This window comes from Pyxicephalus adspersus, chromosome 7 (genome assembly GCF_032062135.1).
Source record: "Pyxicephalus adspersus chromosome 7, UCB_Pads_2.0, whole genome shotgun sequence".
Taxonomy (NCBI): domain Eukaryota; kingdom Metazoa; phylum Chordata; class Amphibia; order Anura; family Pyxicephalidae; genus Pyxicephalus; species Pyxicephalus adspersus.
In genome coordinates this window covers 11,509,301-11,531,779 of record NC_092864.1, presented here as the reverse complement: position 1 = coordinate 11,531,779, position 22,479 = coordinate 11,509,301, and the positions used below count along the sequence as shown (strand labels likewise).

The 22,479-nt window shown below is 39.4% G+C and overlaps 1 protein-coding gene across 3 annotated transcripts in view; it reads left to right on the top strand.

Moving 5' to 3' along the window:
• Positions 1–22,479, top strand: part of CACNA1H (calcium voltage-gated channel subunit alpha1 H) — a 309,639-nt gene that overhangs the window by 220,397 nt on the left and 66,763 nt on the right. For all 3 annotated transcript variants that reach the window (XM_072417469.1, XM_072417470.1, XM_072417467.1), the window contains exons 10-11: positions 5,041–5,441; positions 20,437–20,588. In XM_072417469.1, the coding sequence (XP_072273570.1) occupies positions 5,041–5,441; positions 20,437–20,588 (553 nt within the window). The remainder of the gene's footprint in view (positions 1–5,040; positions 5,442–20,436; positions 20,589–22,479) is intronic.

Sequence of the window (22,479 nt, the reverse complement as noted above, 5' to 3'; positions counted from 1 at the left end):
GGGTAAAGAACTAGTCACCAGAAATGCCTGTGACCTCCCTGTTGCTAGTCTGTCTCCCCCTTACCATAGGTCCTAATGTAAAAATAGTTATCATGATAGAGGCAGGGCTTTGCTTCCTTTTGTCAGAGCCTCCAGCATAGAGAACAGCGGTTAGCACAGAAATTACATCACCAAATATCCTGAGATTAGCAGTCAGATTTGACATATCGGCTGTAAATACAGGAATGTTCCCTATAATACAGCAAAACTTTACCTTTTGAATTCAGGCCCACTGCTTTGTTGGAAAAAACTGGTGATACAGAGCTCAGTGGCGCAGACTTAAATATATACAAATGTATGATTGCACTGGATCAATGACACCACCACCTCCATCATCTCATTACCTGTTCTTCGTATATGGAGCTGAGCCATCTGCCCTTACCCCAATTCAATTTGCCAGTAGGCTGGGCATGATTAAACCCAGAAGAGAAAAAGACGCTGGATTGGCGATCAGGTGAGTCCCTGGGGGTCAGCTATATAGATGAGGTGAGTATAGCTACAAGAGCTGCATTTTTATTTTTAAGGTCTGCTGGGGTATTGAGTAAACTAAACTAGAATAGAGTTTGAAGACACCATTTACCAAGAGGACCTGTTATAACTGAGCTTCTTCTTCTTGTCCTTAAGAGATATATCATGACTCTTTGATGTGTCCGGAGCAGACAGCTGTCCATCTATTGTTACATTCTGATTCTTTATAACCTGATCATTAGCTTTTCCTAGGTGACAGCTTTTCAGTCTTATGTCTCTTGCTCTGTAAATATCTATATATCTATGACTCTGTAGACCTCGGGCAGTTTGCAGAATAACAGCTGTCAGCCCACATTGATCCAGGAAGGGACAGATCCAGTCAAGATGAAATGATGTACAAATACAAATTATTATTTGTTTTTGTATCTGCAAGTGGTAGCAACAGTTTTTTATGATGATTAGAGAGGATTTATACATATATATATATATATATATATATATTTTAGTATTAATATAAAAAATATAAATTATTATATATATTAAATTCTTCCTGGTCAGTTTTGTAATCCTAGTACCAATCCTAGTACCACTGCACATGATGGACATGTCCTTACCTCTCTCTCCTCCTGGCTATTCAAAAAGCACACAGACTGCCTATGATTGGATAAAATGGGAGCAGCAGCACATTGATGAGATCATCATAAATAGATCTTCTACTAGAGAGAAGATGATATTATTATCAGGAAGAAGGGGGGGACGGGTCACGTGATCTCTATATAAGATAACAAGTACCTGTAAATGTTAAACTTGCACAATATTTAGTATGAATATTGAAACTTATAATTAAACCCCAATCTGATATTAGGTGCACTTAAATTTAGTTATTAAATATTTTATAGTGCATTAAATTTTGATGCCGTATTGGTCCATCTGCATAGCTTCTTAGCTGTCTTTTTTAATTATGTTAATAAAAAGATAAAAAGATCTTTTCCTGACAAGTGGGCAGAGAAGATAGTTTCAGAACATCTTTAATAAAACTGGAAACTGTTAAACACTTCAAATTAATCAAACATGAATAAAGTGCCATCCGTTCTCCTATCATTATCAGCTCAGATTAATAAATTCTCAGGGACACTTCTCCTTTATGACATGTAACATGCTCAATGGTGGCCACTGTCTTCATCAGCTGCCGCTCTGTGGCATTTGGAGGATGAAGATAAGGTAGGACTAGAATGGGTTATGTGACTTGTCATCAGGGTAGTCCAATAAATCACAATCAGACAAAAATCATAATGGAAGCCCTGACAACCATTGAATACTACCAATGGCGGGTGTAGCAAACAGTGGGTCCTGTGCAGAACTGACCACCAGCTTGGATCAACCTGGATAAATGGCTTCCTGTATAGACTTTATCTGTGCTGTAATTTAGTAGATCTGGATGCACAGATGGCTTGTGAAACATTATGACATTATGTGCATTGTTGGATCCATTATCATAAATGTGCTAATAAAATAAGTATAATCAATCATATAACTGCTAATTCTATAAAAGAAACATTGCAAATCTGAAATCTATGTTAGCACATTGCTGGTGGATCTGTAAAACTGGCCATGCCCATTACCCTCTTATTGTTCCTTCTCTTATAGATTAGGAACAATGATGTAGTATACAGACTTATTTGAAGGTTTTTTGTGAATATTACTCCAGAGACAAATGAAAAGATTAGAAATGTTCAATGTAAAAATGCAGGATTGATATTAATATAAAGGGAGGAGGAAAGAAAGGGAACACACCACATGTCTGGGAGGCCAATGCAGAAGGCACAGGGGCAGTGAGGAGAACATTTAGAGAATGCAGAAGGGCCAAAGGAGAATGCAGGAAGCACTGCAGCTGTGCAGGGATGCTAGAGGAGAATGCAGGAGGCACCTGAGCAGTGCAGAGGATCAGAGAAGTATGCAGTAGACACAGGAATAGTGCTGGGAGGCTAGAGGAGAATGCATAACGCACCGGGGCAATTCAAGGAGGCCAGAGGTAAATGCAGGGTGCACTAGAGTAGCATAGGGAGGACAGATGAGAAGGCAGAATGCACAAAAGTAGTGTAGTGGCCGAATGAGAATTCAAGGGGTACAGGAGCACTGCAGGAAGGATGGAGAAATGCAGGAACAATGTAGGCAGGTCACAGGAGAATACAGGGTACTTAGAATAGTGCAATGGGTACAATGCTTGTGGTATAGAACATTAGGGGTGAGTGGGGCATAGGAGAATGCATGTGGCACAGAACAGGGAGACCAGAATACAGTATAAAAGGCAAAAAGCAGTATAGGAAGGCAAGAGGAGAATGCATTAGGGTCTAGAATAAGGCAAGTGGAGTGGTTAGGGTGCTAAAAGCCAGTACAGAGAAAGCCAAAGCAGATCCCATGGGCCATTAGCAGTGAAGATGAATCAGGCAGACCGTAAACTGTACCAAGAATTTACACAGGCAGAATGAACCTTTGTGATCATGGTCAGAAGCAGTCATACTGATCCGCAGATGGTATTTATTGAAACACTAGCAACAGTGTGCTTTATAAAGGCAGGGTGGCCTTATATCTCCACTGCATTTCCCTTTATATTTTTTAGGCACCTCAAAATGTACAATGGGGCATTGTATTAGGCAAACCAAAGAAAATCTGGATAACTAATGTGAGGTTACTGACTGATTAACCTTAACCAGGCTCCCTGCTCCAGCTTCAGACTTTAAAGACTAAGGCCCTGATTCATTAAAGTTCTCCAAGGCTGGAGAGAATACACTTTCATCAGTGAAGCTGGGTGATCCAGCAAACCTGGAGTCGATCTGGTCCAGGATTTAAAAAAGTTGCTAACAAATAGCTTGATTTTAGGAAATCCATTCAAGGTTTGCTCAATTACTCAGCTTCACTGATTAAAGTGTATTCTCTCCAGCCTTCGAGAACTTTAATAAATCAGGGCTTAGGAATCAGGCAGCACCAAGCAGGGCATAAAACATGGCCGTCCTCCTGTTTGCATCAGAATGCTTCTGGGGGTACCAGCATACACAGATGCATAATTGATTTGTCCAAGAGCTTGGAAATATCAAAATCAAACATATTTCAAAGTAGTTTTTGCATTCCTGTGTTTATCCCATCAATGTTTCCTCCTCAGGGATGGCACCTATAAACCACTGTTCAGATTTCTTCACTGACACAACATATGTTTAGATGAAAGCTGGAAAACCACTTGCATGCCTATAGCTAATTTCACAGAGGCTGCGGTTGTGTAAGCAAAGAGTTTTGCTGCTTTTCAAACATTCAGAGCAGGAATTTTCTTTCTGCTGGTTGGGGATTAAATTCAGTTTGGGGTTTTAGGAGTAAATAGGCTCGTGAACTGCCAGGTTGTTTGACATTAAGCATATAAATAAAGATATTGGTGTGTCTGAATACTATTTATTACTTTCCTAGTTGTCATTCTTGGGCATTAAATTATACTCAGCGGTCTGATACCACTTTTGGGCAATCAGGAGTCCATAGGTTATGTTGGAAAAATGATTGCTTTAACAAAATAATCATTAGTTTGAAGGCAAAGCACAGGAGATGAATTTGATTCTAAGGTGAAATGGAAGCCAATGAAGAGAACTACAAAGCGATGCAGCAGAAGAGGAGCGGTGGGAAGGATGGATGAGTCTGCCTGCAGCATTCATAATAGATTGTAGAGGAGAGAGTCGGGTTAGTGGAATACCAGAGAGGAGGAGGTTACAGTAGTCCAGAAGAGTGATGTTAGGTGCATGTACAAGGAGTTTGGTGGTCTCTGGGGACAGGTAAGGGCAGATTTTGGAGATGTTGCATAGATGAAAGTGACAGGACCTGGAAATGTTCTGAAAATGGGGGGTAAATAAGAGAGGGCAGAGTCAAAGGTGACTTCTTCTCTTTCCTTCTCCCCCCTTCTCTCATCTTCTTCTCATCTATTGACTTCTCTTCTATTCTTTTTTGTTCATCTCTTCGATTTGTGTCTTCTACCTTTCCTTTCCTTCTTTTCTCATCTCTTGTCATCTTCTCCCTTCCGTTCTCCTCTCATCTCTTATCTTCTTCTTTCTTCTCTTCTCTTCATTGCAAAATCCCTTCTACGCAGAACTTGACTGTGGCAAAACATAGTTATGCAGATTTGCATTCCCTCCCCACTGATAACACCCCATAACCCTCCCCTTTAATACCCCGATTACCCCAATCTACAACTTTTATTCTTAATACCTACCAAAAAAAAAGACCACACCATATGCTGGTTAAATGGCCCGTAGGCCTTTTATTACCAAAATACTATATATGGAAAAAGTTGAGTAAATCACGTGTTGACCGATATTTTGCTCGGAGCTATGTTATGTGCTTCAGTTGTGTTTAGAGGGGTAGGATTGAAGCTGTCCTTTTAATTTGCCCTGCATAGATATATGAAATGGTTCTGTTAAGCATCTCATATGTTTACTCTTGTTGTGGTCTAGCCTTACGTGATACATTCTCACCAGTTTTTTCATTCACTCTTTTTAGGGCTATGCAGAAGTTCCAGCAAACTATCTAATCTCAGTGTCCCCTGCTCCTTACCAAGCCCTCAGCCTAGCCAGATCATCTGTGAGCTCCAGAACTGCACCTACTGTGCCAGCTTGTTGGAAAACCCAGAACTGGAGCTCAGCGACTCCGAGAGCTGCGAATCAGACACAAACGCAGTGTATGAGTTTACGCAGGACCTTAGACATGGGGATCAAAGAGACCAGATACAGAAAAGGAGGAAGTACAAGAAAAAGGAAAAAGAGGTCAACAAGGTCTACAAACTCTGGGAAGAGTTCACAAACCGACTCAAGAGGATCGTGGAAAGCAAGTACTTCAACCGTGGCATTATGATCGCTATCTTGATTAACACTCTCAGCATGGGCATTGAATATCATGAGCAGGTGAGTGGTGTTTGGAAAGCTATGTTAATTTGTTTATTTGTATAAGTGGAGGATGTAAAGCAAAAAGCTAAGTGCTTTGGCTCTGAATACATGTTATGTGTTCATGTGGCAAGAGGCTGTACTCTTGTTCTCTAAATTGGCCTCATGCTCATGGACCTACCATGTGCAAGTAGCCTAAAACTCAACACCAGGCATAGAATTATCTTCTTCTTGGGCAGTGGGGTGGAGGATCGAAGCCTAAACGGGTTTAGGGAAAGTTGCCCACACTTCTTATTAGGCTCCTCCATTGTGTTCTTCAGTGATCGAGTAGCACAGTTCAAAGTTGGAACAGAAGGCCTTTGTGAAGGTGTAAAAAAATTTTGTAAAGGGCTTTATTGTAAATGACAAGGAGATATCCGTTAGAATGGTGTGATTGTCATAGTTTCTTATTTCTCTTTAAACCTACAGGTGGTAATTAAAACCAGGTAAAATATACATTTATAATATACAAAAATTAAAAAAAAAAAACTGGTCTTAAAATGAAAGGAAGTTGCTTTCACATTTTCATTAGTTAAAGATTTAGGCACAGCTGAAGGTCAAATTAGAACACATATTGGTGAATATACCCTGATACCGAGAATTATACAAGAGCCAACATTTCTTAGAAATCTTCCTCATTTATTTTGTGCTGACTTGCGGATGGCAAGTTACTAGATAAGTGGTTGCAGCCCATCCAGAGGTCTAAGAAAAGGATCTCCATCTAATTTCCTACTACAGTGCTAATTACGCTCTTTGCTGGGCTTTGTTCATTAAGAACTGCTGATTTCTCAAAAGAAAGGTAAATGTTCTTTACTTAATGGCCAGGAATATAAAGATATTTTCACTTGAAATATAAAAAGAAAACTTCAGTATCTGTAGATCTGTATGACATTATTACCTATATAGAAGTCACATATTAAAGATTAGATGTCATAAAGCTACATGCTTTTAAAGACAGATTAGATACGACCCAATTTTTGTTAAAATGTTCTTCATGTTCGGCTGTTCTATCTATTTCCTCTGCAATCCCCAGGTCACTTCATGAATCTTGTATGGGCCTCCTAATATCTAAAGTAAACCTGTTAAGGCTTAAAATTGTCCCAGTTATCAATTTATCTTAAACCGATCAAAATGCCATAAAGAATGCCATAAAGTTATGGCATTCTGTAGATCCTGCAGTTACATGTGTAGTTCAGTTCCTATGTCCTTATTGGAGGCTTTTGGGTTCTAGACAGAGACAATCCATATCCTAGGGAATCCTAGGTAGATTCTTCACTTGTCAAAAGGACAAAGAATGTTAGAAATTAGGGAGTTTTTGGCTAATTAATTCAAGCAAAATATCCAACAATTATTAACAAACATAAAAATCATGGTAAAAATACACAGTTAGAGTTGTGCCATCACAAAGCAAATTGCAAACATTATACACAAAAGTTGCATAAGATGAATAACTTCATAAACGTGCCTGTGTATTGTGTTTTCCCAACACATTCCGCAGGTATGCCCACTTCTTCAGGGGATGGATAGCAAGCCTGTGTTATTGTTTACAAAACATGTATGTATTACTATTCATCTTATGCAACTTTTGTGTAAAATGTTTGCATTATGCTTTGTGATCGCAAAACTCTAACTGCATATTGTTAACATCATTTTAATGTTTGTTAATAAATGTTAGATATTTTTAACTGAATTAATTAGCCAGAAACTCCATACATTCTAAGATTTTTTGTCTTTTGGAAAAGTGCAGAATCTTCCTTTTTCTTTCTTTTTTCAATTTTGTATTATTTTAGGGATATGGCAGTTTACTCGTTTTTTTACCCATTAGTGGAAGTTCCTTCATTTATAGCAATCCATAGGGAACAAACATCTACCCAAGTAAGCAGTAAGTCCTAACCCTGCTTGTTACTGATTGCCACCCTCTGCCATTCAATAGTCCAGCGCCAGAACCTTGGCAGGCAGTAGGGAACCTGGTGAAATGCCAGTGTTGTGGGTTAGTATTATGATGGTGGGGTTAGTGATGCTTTGACTGGAGTAAAGGACATGTGTACATCCTGGCTCTAGGCTCCATAGCAGAATTGCCTCGTGTGGTTGGGGTGGGTAACACCACAAGTTACCACACTAGGTGACACCGGATTTAGTGATGCCACTGCTATATACCACACTAATTTGCTGGTCCCAGTTCCATTTTCTGACTCATAATAAATCTCACCGCTGCTGTCTTGCTGAATGTGCACAACGGACAGCAAAAATACCAGAGCGTGTATACAACACTGGTGGTCCGATATCGTTTGATTCTTACTTTTCATCTTTCGGATGCTGGCTCAGCTTATGTCCATTTTCAAAGGTAGAATTACAGAGTTTATTAGACACAGCAAATACCCACATAGACTGGCAGCGAAGAGCTGCTAATGGGCTAGCCTATTTCTGAAGGTCTCTATTGTTCGCAGAGCCGCTTCCACACATTTTGCCTTCTGTAGAGAATACATAGGCACATTTTATTAAAATGCTAATGAAAGATTTGGCTTTTAAGTGGAAATAAAACGTCACTTTTCTCCAGGCTTTTCCTTTGCACTGGAATTCGTTTCTCTGTTTTGATGCGTAAACCTTTTGATGGAACCTCCTTTCCTAAGAAGTTCAGGCAAAGAATCTTAATTGAGCATATTGTCTGCGGAGGTGCCCGGTTATTTTCTCAGAAGATAAAGCTCTTTCATGTGAGATGGAAATTCATTCCAAACCTGCAGACTTTTTTTCTGAGCAATTTTTCTGCATCAATATATCATATTCAACTTTGGAGACTGAATTTCAGTGTGGCAGAACGGGTAACCCTTGCGGTGCCCTTTTGGGGCTTGACATGATATTATAGGACTGAAAGGCAACAGTAAATTACAAGATGACCGTACCCACAAGGGCAACAACTATGCGGAATGTCTATTGTTTTTTGGATTCTCTCCAATCAGATTTATTCAGAGGGTACACCTTACCTTCTAAGAGGCAGCAGACATAACAAGGTGCAAATTGTTCCAATGCATGAGGGTTCCAGACCCTCCTCATCCAACTGGGGGTCATATTGAAATGGTGGTGATGGGGGTCAAGTCAGTTTCACATGGGGGTCCACCACTGCTTCTAAGGGATGCTAATTTTGAAATCTATCTTGGGAAAGGTTATCATAAAATACCAATGGTTGCTGGCATTCATAATTCTAAAACCAAAACTTTTAATTCTAAAAACAAAAATGAACAAAAAACAAATAATATTGACCAAATTTCACTAGATTTTGAGGTTACAGCTGTCTTTGGTTAACCTTTGTTTACTAAAGAAGGCAAACCAACCTTTCATGAGCCCTGACCACCAGGCATGAGAGATTTATTTAGAAGTGGGAAGATATCTTTTTTTTAAGCATGAGTGGGAGTTCTTGGACTATTTCATCTTGCACCGTATAACTCATATCATTGTTTCCTGTGTGTTTACTGATGGGTAAACATGGCATTTCAGTCTGCTTCTTTATGTCACCAAATACCCTCTCCCCCATTTGTCATCTCATGACACGCGCCCGGCGCCATGAAGTGTGAATGAGGATGGCTGACATCTTTGCATTATTATTTACAGGCATGCCCATCATCTCTGCTCTGTCGATTCCCATGATTGTATATAATGTTAAATGGTTGGTGTCATTGTGATTTGTACAATGAATGTAGAAAGTTTAAGAGAAGGGTCCAACTTCTGTTCTATTTTCCAAAGTTTTACATTCGCAAGCTTCAATATAGTTCTACTTTAAATGTTAGAAAACTATTAAGTGTGAAGGCACAATCCAAATCTTCTCCTGGTAGTCTCTAGGCCAGTGTTTCTCAACCTGGGATCTGTGGAACTCCAGGGTTCTTCCAGAGGTTGCTAGGAGTTTAAACAATGAGCAGTGTATGACTTTTGATTGGTTAAACAGATTCCAATGATCTTTTGGGTTTTTTGTAAGTGGCAGCCTTCCCAATGGCTAACAGTGAAAAATGCTTTCTTCCTAATGACCACCACATGTACTATATATAGTAATTTAAAGCAGGGGTTCCCTAAAGACCTGAATGTTTTTTCAAGGGGTTCCCCCATGTTAAAAAGGTTGAGAAACAGATTTATAAAGTGGGAAAAGTTGACCAGTGCAAGGAGGTCGCCTCTGGTGTTGTTTTAACAATGGCATTGCTATTTCTATCAAGATTTCAAATCTATGAACCCAACTCATTGGTTCTACAAGCTGCTAGTTGATGGTTTCATAAGCCATGTGTTCTTTTACTGAACACTCTACGAAGCTAAACCCATTATCTTTTTGTTTCTTTGGCTGTTTCTTTAGATCAGCCATTCTCATCCAGGATTCTGCGGAACCCTAAGGTTCCTCTAAAGGATGCTGAGGGTTCCTTGAACTTTGGGGCCAACTTGGTAGAGCCAGCTGCATGAGTCTAATTGTTGTTTTTAGTTGTTTATAAATATGGTAATCAATATCTACCAATTTAGGTGAATCATTCTTTCCACAAGCCACCAATGTGAGAGGGTTTTTCCCAACTGACCCCAAATAATTTTAGTATTTGCAGGGGTTTACTTGAGGCCTGAAGGGTATTTCAAGGGTTCTTTAAGACCTAAAATTATATCAAGGGTTCCTCAAGTCAACAAAGGCTGCTTTAGATGGTCTACTTTCTAACTTAGTTCCACAAACTTGCAGTTTCACTAACCCCCAACATGTGACCCTTATGTTTTCTAAAACATTGTAAGCCATCCGAAGGATCCACAGTTCTAATTTAATTTCAGAGCTATTAGGGTTCAAATTCACATTACATTATGTATTGGGGGCCATCAGATAAGCCTCCCATCGCTCTTTGGTGATGTTCTAGCCAAGTTCCTACAGCATCCATACTAGCTAAAGGAAACAGATTGTATTCTTCCCTATCTTGGATGCCAGGTGCCCCAGTGTCATGCAGAAATATGGATTAATAACTCTTGTTTACAACTGCCGGCTAGACATGAGTCACCATTATGGAAACAGACTGTACAGCTTATGTGCCTTTGGAAGAAGCTGGGATGTGGGACAGAATTAATTTGTGTCCCAAACTTAAAAAAAACAGATGTTTGGTAAATGTAACAAGAACCACTTCTCAACTTTTTATTATAAATACATAAAGACGTTGTCGTGTAAAACTGCTGAAACATTCAAGACTAAGGTGGCAATCAACTTGAATAGGAAACATCTGTGGACATCTCAGTTCACCAGCTTTGGGGAATCTTTAAAAAATCCCTAATTAATCAGTTCTTCATCAGTTTTGTTACACATATCCTTGTAAATACAGCTAAGCCCCCACCATTGCTGCTTCATACACAAATCTAGGCAAAATGTGTACAGCCACAAAAGACCGTGCAGCTCAATCTAGAGAAGCTCAATGCTCATATCCAGATGGATGCTTTCTTATGAATCTTAATTTTCTGTTTATGCTCAGTAGCCATTAGCCAATGAATCCACAGATTAACTCTTCCCAAATAGAACTGTATTTCCCAAAAATGGTCCTTTTGAGTTCCCAGGACAGTTCAATCCATTTTTGCACTTCTGATACTGTAATGCCTTTCTTCCAGGAAGGCTATTGCCGCAAAGCTGACCAAATAAAAAATGAGAATGGTAATTCTCAAACAGAATTAGGAGAACCCCACTAGGATATTTCAACAAATACATGGAGAAACATAGGAGGTTGTATGAAATTTGGCCAGTTTGTTTTTCTCTTCCATTGGTAAACAATAGTCTATCCTCCCCTACTTCCATTTGGTTGTCCCGTCCAATATGGCAATTTTTTTATCTTCTCTTCCATTTGTAAACAACAGTCTATCTATTCCTACTTCCATTTTGTTATCTCATCCAATATGGCAAAAATCTTTTCTTTTCTTCCGTTGTTAAACAACAGTCTATCCTCTCCTACTTCCATTTGGTTGTCTCATCCAATATGGCAATAATTTTTTTCTTCTCTTCCGTTGGTAAACATTACCAACAGTCTATCCTCTCCTACTTCCATTTGGTTGTCTCATCCAATATGGCAAACATTTTTTCTTCTCTTCCGTTGGTAAACAACAGTCTATCCTCTCCTACTTCCATTTGATTGCCCCCCTATAAATCCACAGAAGTGTATTCCTATTCCATCCATCAGATCCAACTTCCACAAGTCCACAAAAGGGTCCACCCTTCTATCTGTTCTCTAACCTTTATGTTCTCCCAAGTCCCTCCCTTACCTTTCCACCTGTTTTCCCTCCTACAATTCCACCAAAGTATTCTTCCCTTGTTTTCCATATGTTCCCCATCCTATAGGTCCATCAACCTACCCCCACCCTTTCTTTTACATCTGGTCACACACTGGGCAGTCTTTAAAAGGCCAGCTTTCAGCTGCAGTATGGTAGTTCATTATGATAACGGGTGTCAGATAATTATGGTGGCTGAAAAAATATTTTGTGAAACAAATAAACATTGTGTAATGTAAATCAAATTAGGCATCAAGTTATGTAATTTGATGCCTTTCTGTACTTTGATACCGAGTGTCAGATCCATATCTGATAAATGTTTGAGGCCAAACTTTAGCCATTTTGTTTTGGGTCGAATCGATAAAGATCAGAGCTTCCTTATGGCGTTTATTGTTGACTATGCCATCCTTGGGGTGATCATCTCTCATTTCTTGTCTAGTGGCCACATAGTGTGAATGATAAAAGTGGTAAAAGAAGCCAAGAGAAAGCAGTGTGATATAGAGATTGTTTCATTACGGCTTCTCCTTTAACTGTCCAGCATTGGAGGCACCCCATGGGGTTGGTGGCAGTGAAGGAGTGAAGCTGCCTGTCATTCAATCCAGAAGTCATATTCTAGAGTAAAAATATAGTAGAGTTTTGCTGCTAAGGTTTTTTTTTAATTCTAGAGCTCTGCTTTAAATAATGACTGTGAAAAGTAGATTAATAGCATGTTGCAAAGCTTGGCGTGTTGTCAGCTGCTTTTCACGTCAGGCTCCATCACAATTCACTACACTGAGGACCGACCAGGCTGCAGCCACCCAGACTTAATGTGCTCTAGTTCAGGGCCTACACATCTCATTACACGTCAATCATGACTCCTGCAGACGTTTGTCTCTGCTGTGTATTGACTCTCATTTCTAGGCTACTTCATTAACGGCTGGCAGCTCGGCTCGGGGATGAAAGCCATTACGCCGAGTTCCCTGCGTGGCACTCGGGGAAGTTAGAATCCCATTAAACAAGTTTTCTTTTTAAAATTACAGAGTAACTTCTGTGCGTGTTGTAGGATATAATGATCTTCAGAAATTCTTTTTGTGACCTGTTAATGTTTTATGCCTAATAATGCATTTATATAATAATTATCAAGTGTAATGCTGAATGCAAATAGAATGTCAATGGAAAGTAAAACTCTTTCAAAGATGATTATTGTCATTTCAAAACCAAATTTGTAGCTTTTATTAAAACAAATTTGTAGCTTTGACCTGGTATGTATAGGCCCTCACCTTGTAAACTTTTTGGACACCCAACCTGACCTCAATGACTCCTGGATATTTTTTAGCTGACCTTAGTGTTGAGTTTAAAGACCTAGAAATGTTATTACAGAAGTGATTTTAGTTTGTTATAACTTTTTTTCCCATATGTTGTTGAATATGTTATATTTCCCTATATGTTAGTTATTGGAAGGGTTCTCATTATCCTCTGAGGGAGCTCAGACAGCGAAATGTGTTGGGACCTGAGCCCTTTAAGGATAATGTTATCCTCTTCCCCTTCCCTCTTGGAATTATATTTTTTGTAATTTCCCTAGGAGATGCATGTCTAGTACCCAATCTGATCCAGCCCACTAAAACATAATGTTTGCATCCTGTTTATTCAATTTATTCAGTGTTTTTGTTATAAACATCACATCATTGTGAAATTATATGTACCTTTAAAATGTTCTTATATAAAACTATTTCTGTTGCCACAGAAAACCCTTATCTTTTACTTTTCCCTTCCGTCTTGTTCACTTGCAATGCAGGCAGATTATGGCCAGTGGGAACGGCCGATATGGTGATGTTTATAGCTTTCTGAAAATGGGAAGCTGTGGCAATTCCCAACTACAATGCTGAGTCTCTATGATTGGAAGACAAAATCAAACTGAATACAAGGTTCAGGGAGAGTAAGGTTGGGGATGAATGGGGTAGATGTTGTCGGATGTCCTCCAACTTCAGTTTGTTGCAGAACCTATTGCACATTGTGGGAAGCTCACAGTGCGCCGTGGGATCAGAGTAAGCAATTTCAGTCCAATAGAGTGACTTGTACAACTGTGCAAGATGAAAGAAATTGCTGGAGTTCAGCTTTAACCTGTATCCACCCATCAGACAGTGCTAACATTATGATGTGGTTCCTCTGCTTTTAATTGGAATGACTAAGCTACACCGCTCTCTGTTATCTAATGCTAATGCACTCCTTAAAAAAATCCACAGCTATTTCGCTGCATGCCTTTCTGATAAAAAAGAAATCTCATAAACAGACAGTTTACATTCATATATGGTGATATATGTAAATTAATATTGTTCCTCAAAGAAGAATTTTTAGAGACGCGGAGAGATTTAGCAGGGCCCCGCTCAGAGTGTTTCGCGCTTTGTACGCCCACAGTGCATTTTAAACCATCCTGCCCTCAACCAAACCTCCAACAAGGTGATTTGCGTGATTATGTCTGATTGAGGAAGGCGGCGGTGAGGCCGTGACAAAAATGTCACCAAGCGAAGTTTTAGCAAAGTTGTGCAGTAAAATATTGTGTATTCTGGAAGGGTTGATGTTGCTTTAGGCATATTTCAGTCGATATCATCCTGGGCATTAGGTAAACTAAGTTATTAATGAATCCAATAAATAAACAGGGTTGTTGTGAAGGTTAAATATTGGTATGGTGAGCCGTCAGTGGAACATTTTAATTCTTTTTTATATGGATAGGGTGGCCTTTGCTGTGCATCCATATGAAGGTGAGTGCCCATTAGTGTCCATTGATCCCTATGATCTCTGAATAAATGTGTATGGCCTTTATTTTACATATGATTAGAAAACACTCGGTGAGACAGAAATTGGTGCTGACCCAATTTTTGTTTTCATTTACCCAAGACCATCTATATCCCAAAATGACAGCTAGTAAACCTTTTTCAGGTCTATGTGAATAATGTCACATTATAGAGCATGGTACATTATAGAGTTACTGTGTCACTTTCCAAAATATCTCCACTTAATACCATTTTTTTAAATCTGAAATGTGGCTTCTTTACAAGTTTCCTTTGAGGGGTTTTTAAACTCTTCAACAAAGATTGTCAACTTTTTGGTTTATTGTTCTTACCATGTGACCTAAGACAGCAGACATGCTACAGAAGATTGTCAGTGACCAAGGGTGTGTTCAGAAGATGGTCAGAGACAGCAGGCTTGTTGCAGACGATTGTCTAAAGCTGCGTACACACCTGCAATTTTTCTCGTTGGAAAGGATCTTTCACGATCCTTTCCAACGAGAAAAGACTGCACGATGCATGAACGTTGCTGTACATACAGCACCGTTCATGCTCTATGGAGAGGGGAGGGGGAGAGCGACGGAGCGGCACCCTGCTGCGCGCTCTCCCCTTCCCTTTCATTACGATCGGTCGTCGTCCATCGTCCATGGATCCGCCAGGACGGTCGTCGGACGATGGACGACGACCGACTGTACACACGGCAGATTTTCGCCCGATAATTGGCCGATACCGATTATCGGGCGAGAAAAATTTGCCGTGTGTACGCAGCTTAAGTATGTTTCAGGAGATGTTCAGAGATGGAGGGTATATTTCACAAGGTTTTTACAGTATGAGGTTATGGAGATGATCAGAGACTACGGGTAGTTTACAAGAGATTGTCAGAAACGTTACAGTACATGATCGAAGACCGAAAAATATGTTACATAAGAAGGTCAGAGACTCATGATTTTCTTGCAGGAGAATGGCAGAGATTGAGGTCATGTTACAAGAGATTGCCAAAAGGCTGATGGCATGTTACACAAGATGGTCTGAAACTTCTGACTTGTAGAACGAGTAAGAGACTTCCGTACATGAGATGGTCAAATACTACAGACATACTATAGAAAATTGGCAGAGAGTGCAGTCATACTATAGTTGCTGGTCAGAGACTGAGGACATGTTAAAGGATGTGTTCTGAGACAGCAGATGTTCTACAGGAGATAGTCAAAAATTGCAGCACTAATATGAGACGCCCACAGACTGCAGTCATACTATAGGAGATGGTCTGACACTTAAGGCATGTTAAAGGGTGTGTTCTGGAACGTATGCTATAGGAGATGGTCAGAGACTGTAGTCATGTTACAGGAGATTATCAGAAGGGATATATTATAGGAGACTGCAGACATTGTACAGGAAATGGTCAGAGACTGCAGACATTGTACAAGAGATGGCCAGAGACTGCAGACATTGTACAAGAGATGGCCAGAGACTGCATACATTGTACAGGAGACTGCTAAAGATCATTGCCATCATGACCCCATGATCATTCATTTCAAATTACCACTTCAAACTTTGTGTTAACAAACAGTACTATGTGTGTTGTCATCATTAGGAATGATCCCCCAACATGCATGTACTGTAGCTGCCAATGTACCTCCCATACAGGTGCACCACAATGCACATGGTCCCATACTGAGTTGCTAAAAATGGGGCCCATTTTTAGTTCATTTTTCTGGCACTGCCAGCCCATTCAACATAATTTGGTTGCTTTAACCAAACACACTCCAAAAAGGAGCAGGTAGGTATAATAACCCGCTCAGATCTGCTCAGCATTCATTAAAGAGTCTCCTACGAGCAGCACCTGAGGGAGCTGAGAGCAGCATGTGCGACTCAATCCGCTGTAGAAGATAAGCCGCTCCAAAGGTGACTATCGTCTTCTTTAAAGTCGTTACTGGGAAGAGCAGCCTAATGCAGCCATATTTTTCTCCAGGCAGGTCGGCCGCCAATATATTTTCTGGTATTTATGCCTCACCGCCTGCCCGTATCGGATTGTCAATAAAAAACGTTTTGCTAAAACCAACAGCAGTTTACATTGCGTGAAAACACAGAGATTACACGGGGAGCCGCACCGCCCTCCTCTCCCCTCCCTAAATCTCCAGGCACAATCCAATTTATATCGCTCCCCATCTTTCTTCCAAATGACTTTCCTGTCACTTTGAAGGCACGTAGAAAGTTACTTTGCCGAATGCTGTATGATTATTAAACGCTTGAATCAAACGGGGGAAAAACAAAAAAAAAAGACAGGTTATCAGGAGTTCCCAATGAAAGCCTTATCGCCCTCCTGGAAGAGACGCCTTTAATTAAAAGACAGGCTAAGCAGATCGGCTCATTCAAAGGATTTAATTGCTGAAGGGTTGGCTTTGTCTTGTGTGGATTTTGTTGTTTTTCTATTATTTATGCTCTAAATGGGTAATTGCAATTGGAAAACTGCAACAAAATAATCATATTATTCATCAGAATATTGATTGCATAGAGCAGCTGTGATAAGAATAATCCATAGAATTCCATAATTAGAGAAGGTGCTTTAACTAGTTGTGCCCCATAACAAACCTGGGCCTCAATACAATGATAAAAAAAGGTATAATACCTATTCCACAACTAAAGAAAAAAAATCAGTAGTTGGCCATATCCCTCACTACTAATACAAAACAAAAACAGATACAGAATCGCAGGCAATGATTGATAAAACGTTTACACAGTAGAATACTTTATTCCAAACAATTACTTTTTCAAATAAAACTCTGAACATTACACAAAACACATTAAAATCATCTTATACAACAAATCTTAGATCTTAGACAAATAACTGCAGTAATGTCAAATATACCTAACGCATTTCGCGGATGATACTGCTTCTTCAGGGGATAGATAGCAGTCTGATACCAAAAAAAGCTGGTAAAGGATAAACACGGATAAAATACATATACGGACTGATTTTATGGTTTTCTCCATACAGACATCTGGCAGCATCCTGCCTGGCAGCGAAGAACCCGATTTTTCTGTGCTGCAGTTAAAGCGGACCTATCACCAAAATGTTTTCTTTATATAAATAGAGGCTTTAAGCTGCTCCTTCTGCACATGCCCATTCTCAGGCATGTGGATACAGGGCTTCCTATAAGAGTGTATTGAAGAATACAGAACTTTATTGATTTGTGTCTTTAATAATTGCCTGGGGTTTACATCTAGGCCTCTAATTTCAAGGGCAATGCCTTCGGGAATACAGATTTACTTTCATAGGTTTATGAACTATACACACAATTATTTTATGTAAATATAAAAGTCTTTTAAAAAAAAGTCTAATAAAATACAAAAGCTGTAGCTGCCTTCATATATTGCTCTGTAGCCAGATTCTGGGTCCAGGCCCATAGCAGTTGCATGATCTGGCATGCGTATAGTTATATTCTTGATGGGAGACGATTTAAGATACAGAATTGTGTAAAACGTTTGTAGAGATCCAAAGTCTGAGACAATGGGGCTGATTTACTAGAGGAATTTAGGTTGTTCCAAAGCGTAGTGAATGTTGTGATAGCTTTAGCAGACAGACTAACCGGGGACTGGCCCAGTAAAGGGATTAAGTAAGTTTTATAAGGAAAGTCCCTAAGCCAGCCTTTCTCAACCTTTTTACCCCTGAAAAAAAAACTGAAAAAACATGTTCAGTGCTTAGAGAAACCCTAATAAACCATTTTTTGGGGAGGTCAGTGGGAAAAAGTCTTCTAAACAGGGGGCCATGGGAAAGAATTGCCCCCCTACAGTGATGGCTGGAAAACCACCCTTTAAAGACATCTAAAACATCATTAGAGTCATGCAGCTGGCTCTAACAAGTGGTGTTGGCCCCAAAATTATGTAGGCATCATCAAATTGGAGGTCAACCAGCTACAGTTCAAGGTAATCCTAGCAACCTAGCAAAAATGTTGGCCCAAGAGTAGCTTTAAGTACATGTGAGTCAGTGTGTGTGTACAGGTCACCTGTATTTAAAGAAAGTGGGTCCATGGGTTCTGTCAATGAGTAGAAAATGAGAATATTAGTGCTCAACAAATGTTACAAAAAAAAGTTGCAAAGGTGAACTTGAGCTAAGACGCCATTTCTTATGCAGGCAGTGGTGTACAGTTATAGCGCCTATCCGTGGACATGAGCCATGTACTGTCCTCCCACCGCGCAGACCAAAGTGTATACATAGCAGCGCTGAATGACTGAACCTCAGCCAAGCCGCTGGGCACCTAATTAGCTTCTTCACACTTCGGCAAACTTCACTCCTTCATAGAGGACGTGTCGCACGTTGAAAAGAGCGAGCTGATCCGACCGCTGGGAAGCTCCTCTCTCTCTCTCTCTCTCTCTCTCTGTGCCAGGATCCAAGGAACAAAGACGGGCTGAGTTATGCAAAGTGTATGCTTCATTACTGGCTCAATTCTCAAGCGACAGCAACATTATACTCTTCACATTAGTCTGCGGACAGCGATATTTAAACCGCGCTCCAACGCCGGCCATCAAGGTCAGAAAAAATACATTTAGATTAGCTGGCTGGTGATGGTATATAAGTTACTAATTATCCTATTTGCAGTGAAGGCTGTCTTAAAGCTGAACTCCAGGTAGATTTTACATAGATGAGTGAATGCTTTCACAAGAAAGTTCATTGTATTTCTAAATGGAATTAAAACAAGTACATGGATTTGACATAGTTGTCATAGATTAGGGTTCTTAGGTTTGGAAAGAAGCAGAACCCCGAGCCAATCAGATGTGCTGCATGTACATGTGCTAATAGTGATCAAGCCAAGAGTTGCAGAGGGGTGAACTGATTGTTTTGTTGCTGCTCCTTAATTGTCCAGTCATAGGTGGGGGATTTGATTTCTACCTCCGTTCTTTACTGGCCTTTTATACCGTGTGGGCTAAACCTTCACTTTCTATCCATTATTATGTCTCTTTATTTGTTTGTTCTTAAAATTATTTTACATTGTTATGTATTTTAGATTGACCTTCATTTTATCTGTATCTTAGTTGTTTACTGCCTTTACTGTCCCTTTTGCCTTTACTGTGAACTTCCATTCACCTCCATTCTACACTGACCTCCACTGTACGTTGACCTCCTTCTTACATTGCCTTTCATTTTAACCATTATTTAATCTCCACCTCCATTCTACGCTGACCTCCTTCCTACACTGTCTTTCATTTTATCTCTATCTTTTACACTGGTCTCTTTTGTATATCCACCTCCATTTTACACTGACCTACATTATATTTCCACCTCCATAATACATTATATTCCATGATGTTACCACCTCCATTTGACCCTGGCCTCCATTGAATCTCCATCTCCAGTTTTCATTAGCCTCAATTGAATCTGCCTTCACCTTATTTTCACACTAGCCTCCATTATCCTCCACAGTAGTCTCCATTATCCTCACACTAGCCTCCATTACTAGTATCCATTTCCATCTTTCATCGGGCTTCATTGAATCTCCACCTCTATTTTACACTGGCCTTCATTATATTTTCACATCCATTATGATGTTGCCACCTCCATTTGACACTGGCCTCCATCTTATCTCCACCTCCATTTTTCACTGAACTCTGTTGTATCTCCCCCTTCATTTTCATTAGCCTCCATTGTATCTTCACCATTTTACACTGGCCTCCTTTGTGTCTCCACCTCTGTTATACACAGACTTCTATTTTATTCTATATAATTGTTACCTCCTTTCTACATTGGCCTTCGTTTTAGATAGGCCTCAACGTTAGCTTCCTCATTTCCATTTTACACGTATCTCCATTATCATTATTATGTATCTTATAATAATATTATCATACTCTACTTTATAACATCTAAACCCTCATCCTGAAATCTGTCCTATTAGTAATCTTTGGTTGTTGCTGTACCCATTGCATTATTGCTGTTGCATTACATTTCTCTATTGATGTTGTTCCAGCCGGAGGAGCTGACTAATGCTCTGGAGATCAGTAACATCGTGTTCACCAGCATGTTTGCCCTGGAGATGCTCCTCAAGCTTCTGGCCTTCGGTATCTTCGGCTACATCAAGAATCCCTACAACATCTTTGATGGCATCATCGTTGTCATAAGGTGACTAATTTGCATTGTACAGGAATTGTCTGTCCCTCGTCAGTCTTGCTATGACTGGTGGTCCCATGAGCCGTCAGCGCCCTTTTGGCCTTACATTTATATATGGTCAGTTACTGATGTGACTTAAATAATAAACTGGTCTATGTGATAAGTGGGCCTGGTACATCTAGCATCAATGGTGTGTAAGGAATGTTGTAGGCCTGGCAAAGGATATAACTTTGGCACTCCTTTAGAACCTTTGGAGCTAGAACAATCAGGGTCATTGACTAACTACTAAGAGAAACCATCCATATCAGCCAATCAGGTCACAGTATAGTGTAATCAGACCAATCCTATTGGTTTCATTGGTTAATAGGCTTGATTGTAGAATATATATGGAACCTTGTCATGAGAGAAATTTAGGAACTGCCATTGCTTACCTGACTGCCCTACTGGACTCCTGCTCGCTATACTTTCTGAGTCCCTTATCACTATGCAAATCAGGAGGTCAAACATCATTGAATGCATATTTGCTTGGATCATTGACTCATATCAAGTATTGATGCGTGAGAAAGCAAGGCATCTAGCATGAAATGGCAACATCTGTATTTCTCTCAGCACTGGTCTTCTTGAAATGTGCAGTCCACCTGGAAGTGACCAACCAACAAACCATTGGTGGTTTACCACTTTAGCCTTTTCCTTTAAACTATAATATGCCTGAACAGACACAACTTTTAGGCCAAAAAAGAATTCACTGTGAATATTGCAACATTTGCACAAAAGTTTTTCTTTCAAATACATTTCTTCTGTGCAAAATAATAATTTCCTCACTGAACTTTTTTGGTGAAGGTAACATTATGAAAAGTCATATTGAATGTACTCCAAAGATAATAACTATTACATAGATTGGGAGAATGTTCATTGAGGTTGGTTGAACATTCTTTAAAACTGAAGTAAAATTTTGGTTCCATAAAGTGGAAGGTGTGTTTCCTATAGACCTCAGTTTATGGTTTTACCTCAAAGAACATTCACTCAACTTCAAATAACTTTTGGTTAATGGAACTTCAAAGAATGTTCTGCCAACTTCAAAGGATATTCATCTAGCGTTAAAGAATATTCACCATACTCCCTTAGGAATTGTTTATTATGGTGTGAAAAGGTACTTTTCATTATTTAACCATTTTTATCTGTCAAAGTAAAATTCTTTTATGGGAGAATGTAACATTCTCAAATGTAAGATCGAATGTACCATTGAATGGAAAGGTAGCAACTACTATGAAGACTGGATGAACAATCTTTGAAGTTATGTGACCATTCATTGAAGCTGAATATTAAATCCTTAAAGTTAAAGATTTTACTCCAATAGACCTCAGTGGTGTTTGGCTTCAAGTTTGAAGAACATTCATCCAACTTTAGCTTTAAAGAATGTTTACCTTACTCCCTTAGGAATATATTTTTTGTTTTGTATAAAAGGGAACTTTTGATTATCTCTTTTTTTTGATGTAACATTCTGTCATGGGTGAACGTAAGATTCTGAAATGTCATATAAACTGAACCCCAAAAATATCAATTATTAAATAGATTGGGTGAAAATTCTTTGAAGCTGGGTGAACATTTTTCAAAGTGTAATGTTCAATCTATTAAGTGAAAGATTTGTCTCCTTCAAGGGACCTTCACCGAACCCATCAGGAACCAAACTTGGGCATGTTTGCTCATCTATAATATCTAAATAGTGCAAACATTTGATTCTGCTGCATCAACATTCAACTCATAAACATTTAAAAGTTGTTATTTGCAACCCAATGAGCTCCCAATGATTTATACAGAGCCCTTGAAATAAATGAGCAAATATTGCTTAATTCTCACAGAATAAATATAGAAGCACTTTTGTTGAATGAAACACTATGGGCTC